Source organism: Lactuca saligna, chromosome 6 (assembly GCF_052625555.1).
Source record: "Lactuca saligna cultivar CGN05327 chromosome 6, ASM5262555v1, whole genome shotgun sequence".
In the NCBI taxonomy this organism is placed as follows: domain Eukaryota; kingdom Viridiplantae; phylum Streptophyta; class Magnoliopsida; order Asterales; family Asteraceae; genus Lactuca; species Lactuca saligna.
The window spans coordinates 162,280,384-162,286,202 of record NC_136422.1 but is presented as its reverse complement, the minus strand read 5'-3'; the positions used below and the strand labels follow the sequence as shown (position 1 = coordinate 162,286,202).

Here is a 5,819-nt window from a genome sequence, read left to right as displayed (position 1 = left end):
CACAAGGTTAGCAAAACATTTTGGTTTAATGATTACCTTCTTTTGTAAAGCAGTTCATTGTTAAATCAATGCAAACTTTATGTATATTTTTTTATCTTTTTGCTGCATTTGTCCCTGATGATGTAACTCTACTATTTGAATCCTTTTGTATGTTGGAATGCATATACATTATTCGATAAATGTTTTAAAGAAATATGGTCACTGACATTTTAATTATTTGATTCGGTCCTATTTCTGTTTCACCATTGTTCTTTTTTTTCTTCATTGGTTAAATTATTTAGTTGTTGTACTCATCTGTAATTGGAAAAGTTTTTTTTTTTTTTTGTTACCCAACATTCCAAATGCAAGAATATACTTGGAATGTGTAGAGGTTACTACAGCTGTAGATAAACAACCTCCTGATTCACAAAATTTCAATACACCAGTTTAGTGTATACAAAGCTACTTTTGATGAACATTGCTTTTTGTTTCCTGTTATTTTTGCAATTCACTTTCAAGACAAATATCATTTATGTTAATAAATTTTTTGGTTTTTCAAAACAAAGGGTAAAATACATTGATTTTATTGTTTGGTTTTCTTTCACTTGTGTGTGTTTTTTTTTCTTGATAGAAATGTTCTTTTTTGGGGTTTCATGTCACTTGGTATGATTTTGTAGGTGAAAGGGAAATGTACCTTGATTAATTTTGTAAGGCACAATGACATACTATCTAATTTCACATAAATGGAAACTGAAACTTACCTAATTACCCTTTTATTAAAACTAAATTGCGTTTATAGCAAACCTACTTTCGTTTAATAGCAGCCTACTTTTTTATATCATTGACATTATTTTGATGCTTCCAGAATCAAAACTAATTTTCAAAGTCACATTGGCATACTATAAATTTACTAATTTTCAAAGTCACAATGCCATACTATATAATTTTACATAATTACCCTTTTACTAATAATAAACTAGATTATAGCAACCTATTTTCATTTAGTAGCAGCCTACTTTCCTTTAATTTAACCGTTTTAACATCATTCCATTTAAGCATTTATTTTGATTATCTTACTATCAAAGTTGTAATGCACCTTAGAAGTATAACTAGGAATATATTTAAAGCTAAAATAGTAATCTTCGTTGAAATAATTAACTTTTGAATTACAAGTTGATATAACTTTGAATTACAAATCGAGAATAGATTTGTAGCCTTGATAAAAAAATCTTTTTTGAAAAGAAAAAAAATTATTATTACTAAACTAAATAATAAAATTCCATTTCGTTTTTTATTTTCATCGACTTTGTATTCAATTTTTCAATATTTTCATATACGATAAAAATAAAAGTATGACGTTATTATGGGGTAAACCTTTCTAAGACCAATGCTATTATGTTGCTATCAAGGGAAAAAAATGCAAATATTAATTTTTTTTAATAAACACCTAGTAGCTTATATTAGAAATACAAGAAACACTACAATTAATTACTACTTACCAATACAAAATTTACTAAAAATGTTACTCAAAACTTCTTCTGATATATCTTCTCCAGTTATCTCCCCAAGTGCAATTGCAGCATCCCTCAAATCTATAGTCCAAAAGTCAAACGGAAGCTCATCCTCCATTGATCTCTTCAATCTCATTAAAGCCTCCTTTGTTCGTACAAGTTGCTCACATTGTCTCTGATAATTCATCAACAAATATTACCATATATTGTTTTCTTTTTATTCACAAAATGACAAAACTTCATAACATTTATCACAAAAAACACAAATTATTTCATGGAAAGCATTTATTGGAATCAATTTTGCATAATAGTTTGGTCGTTTTTGTTTATTAGCCCTTTACTTTTTGCTTCTATTTCCCTAAATGTGTCGTTCTTTTTTAAAAAATATCTTTTTAAAAAGAGTAAATTACACAAATGGTCCCAATGGTTTAGGGTAATTCGAACGTTCGATCCTTAACTTATTTTTTTAACTCGGAAGATCCCTACTGTTTGTTTTTGTTACGTATTTGGTCCCTAACTTACCTAAAAAGATTATTTTGCCCTTGATTTTTTAATTTATTTAAATAAACACACCCTCAACCCCACCCCACCCCACCCCCCTCACCTTACCTTACCTTACCTTACCTTACCTACCCCACAATTTTAGTCTTTTTAGGTAAGTCAAAGACAAAACGTGTAACAAAAACAAACAGTAAGAATCAAACGCATAACAAAAAAAATAGTAGGGACCTTCCGAGTTAAAAAAAATAAGTTAGGGACCAGACGTGCAAATTACCCCAATCCATAGGGACCATTAGTGTAATTTACTCTTTTAAAAATTTGGTCACTTTATCCGGACCTGATTCACGGCCCATTTCCTTCCACCTGAAGGAATGTTTTGTAGGCCCACAAGCCCAAGAATTGCAGTCTCCAAATCTTCAATCCCTTCACCCGTAATCGCACATGTATAAATATACTTATCAAAAGTTTGACCAATTGCGTTGACCATTTCAGAGCATGAAAATTGGGCACAATCGATTTTGTTGATTGCCAATATCATCGGAGATCCAGAACCACCCTATTTTTCAATAGTTCGTAAATTTTAAAAAGAAAAAAATAGAGTAAGTAAAAACTTTATATGTATTAAATAATAATGTTTATTTAAAAAAGTAAAATTTATGGAAATAATCACGAACTTTATTTTTAATCTTATCGAGCAATTTGGCATCTTCTGTCGTCCATCCATCAACAGCACTAATCGCCATGATTACAACATCAGCGCCCATAGCAACCGCTTCTGATCTCTCAACGCCTTTTTTTTTTTTTTTTTTAAATCATAAATTAATTCAATATCAAGTAAAAAAAAATCAAAAGATACAATAATTAATAAAGGATAATCTCTCACCTATCTTCTCAACAATATCATCAGTTTCTCTGATTCCAGCTGTATCGAGTAATGTAACTGGGATTCCATGAACTGTTACATTGGCTTCCACTATATCTCGTGTTGTTCCAGCAATGTCTGTAACTATTGCTCTTTCACTCTGAAAGCTAATTTATAATTATAAATACCCTTAATAAAATAAATAAAAATTATTTTCAAATTCATAAAAGATAAAGAAACAGGGCCGAATATGGAGATACCTTGCTCCATGAATTGAGCAGACTAGATTTCCCGACATTTGGACGACCAATAATGGCAATCTGTAAATAACTCCAAAATTAGATATGTTTTGAGTGAAATGTTTCGACATTTTGTTTCAAATATTCAAAACGACGCCCAAAAAAGAAAAGTGTTGCACGATACTCTTAAAAATTCAAGGTTTTGGATAAATTTGAGAAGTTGTATAGTTTGAATAACGAATGCTACAGCATACCTGTAATCCGGATTGCAAAAATTTGTCATAATTAGCTGTTTCCATTGCAATTTCTACATCATGTGACATTTCATGAATTTTGTTCAGGATTAAATCCATATCTAGTGGTGGCATTTCATCATCAAAATCCAATCGGGCTTCTATTTCTGTAAGCAACTCAATGCATTGTGTTCTTAGCGATTTCACAAGTGAAGAAAAACCACCCTAGTTATAAGAATTTTAATGTTATTTGGAGATATATCTAAGAGTGATGGAAAAATTGAGGTTTAAAAAATGTATAAAGATGCCTGAATTCCTGCTAATGCAGCGTCAGCTGCAGCCATGGATTTGGCTGATATGAGTTTTCCAACATCTTCTGCTTGAGAGAGATCTAAACGACCATTTAGGAATGCACGAAGGGTGAATTCACCTGATTTGAGGAATGGAATCGAATGTGAATATGAGGAAGAATGTATTAGAAGGAATTGGAATGGAATTGGAATTGAATGGAATTGAATTCCAATTCAACCTGGTTCTGCAAGCCTCGCTCCAGCTTCAAGACAAGCTCTTAGAACACGATGTAAACAAACATCACTTCCATGACATTGTAACTCCACAACATCTTCTCGTGTGTATGATCTTGGAGCCAACATTGGAATCGCTAAAACCTACAAAAGTACAGAACTCGATGATAAATCTAAAGATCAACAGTATCGTTTTGAAAAAAAGGAAGAGAATTCAAAACATTTACCTCGTCAACGACATCGCCATTAGAGTCAACGACCATGCCATATTCTACCACATGACTTGTGGGATTCCAAGAAAAGTTTTTCTTTTTTCTTTTCTTTGATGGACGAAAAACAGAGCTGGCTATGTTTACTGCTGATGGACCAGATAACCTTACAATACCTACTGCACTCGCTTGCCCACCTAGAGAAGTAACAATGGCAGCAATCGTACTACTTGAATTCGCTTCCGGATCTGGTGGGTTTATGCCTGGTGATGTCAACCCGACCCGCTCATCTTTGTTTAATATCAAGGTATTCTCTGCAATTGACAGATAGAAAGCATTGATACTAACTAATCGCATTTTGGCGACTTGAGTAATCAAAATTGGAACCAAGTATAGGAAAATAGGCATGTAATTACATAAAACATCGAGCGTTGAGCAAAACATAAGATTCGTCATGGAGGGTATTACACAAATCAATCTATTTGCGCACGCACATGGAATTTTCGAAAGAGAAGTTGGGATTACAATAAAAGGGATTGAAAAAATACAATTTTTTTATTATAATGATTGGTGCATCCTACAAATACAATTAAGGGATTGGGAAATATATAAAAGGATTGTGCAGCATAGACATACCTGTGGAAGAGAAATGGGGATTTGAGGCGGATATGGGTTTAAGGGGAGAGGAAGAGAGGAAAAGAGGTGATAGGGTTTTAAAGGTACGGATTATGGCTATGGCTGCGGTGGAGGAGGTGGGTTTTGAAGAGTGATGGTAGAAGTGTGTGAGGAAATGGCGGAAAACAGGAAGAAGAGCCATGGCTAACCCTGGTTTTGGAGCATTGTTTGGATAGAGGGGTGTTTTATGGGCAACCCTGGTTTTGGGAGTTTTTGATCAGAATAGAGTTATAGAAAAAATATTTACCAATGTATACTTTAAAAAATATTTACCAAATTAGTGGTTTTTTATTTTCTCTTATATTTTTCAAATTTTTTTGTTGTTTTTATTTATTTTAAATATCAGTTTTTTTATTTATTTAAGTTTTTTACTGTTTTTTTTTTATTTTTTAAATATCAGATTTTTATTCTTTATTTCAATTTTTTTTCCTTTTTTAAATATATGTATAATATAGTATACAAAATACATAATTTCATGCATTTTCGTCAATTAAAAATAAGATGATTTAATGAATAACACTATTATAATTGATTATTATCACCCATCACAAAAGAAATACCATGAAAAATAGAGTTTCTCGATTCCACTGAACATTTTTTTTAACGGTAATACATTTTATGGATAAATTTATATAGAGGTTGTTACCTCCTCCGTTAGGCTTTTAGATATTAAAAATATATGCCAATATACGTCTTCTAAATAAATTTTTATGTGCAAATTAAAGACGCACAATATTTTATTTGAATAAATTAATTAATGCATTATTTTAGTTTCAGTTTTTCTAATTTGAAATATATATATATATATATATATATATATATATATATATATTTGATATTAAGTGTTAATATGTTGTTACATTATTTTATAATTTTCAATATGGATAATTTTATGGACGAATTTTCTTATAATACCACAAAAAAAATAGCAATTGCAATGATATTTACCACTGATAGTGTACAATATTACGGTATTTTTTTTAACATAAGTAATTGCAGTCACTAACATAATTTATTGAAATGTTATCTTAACATTTTTAATATACGTTGAACACATATGTTTAGACGTCAATTAAAAATGAAATA

The 5,819-nt window shown here is 30.7% G+C and overlaps 1 protein-coding gene across 1 annotated transcript; it reads right to left on the bottom strand.

The window, feature by feature from the left end:
• Window positions 1-1,389: 1,389 nt before the first annotated feature.
• LOC145001684 (tRNA modification GTPase) lies at window positions 1,390-4,943 on the bottom strand. Its single transcript, XM_078961031.1, has 10 exons — window positions 4,695-4,943; window positions 4,077-4,372; window positions 3,855-3,993; window positions 3,634-3,755; window positions 3,347-3,550; window positions 3,114-3,173; window positions 2,875-3,013; window positions 2,666-2,781; window positions 2,329-2,547; window positions 1,390-1,665 (listed from the first exon to the last, which is right to left on the bottom strand). The coding sequence occupies exons 1-10, from the start codon at window positions 4,873-4,875 to the stop codon at window positions 1,471-1,473; spliced, it is 1,671 nt and encodes a 556-aa protein (XP_078817157.1). The 5' UTR covers window positions 4,876-4,943; the 3' UTR covers window positions 1,390-1,470.
• Window positions 4,944-5,819: the final 876 nt, after the last annotated feature.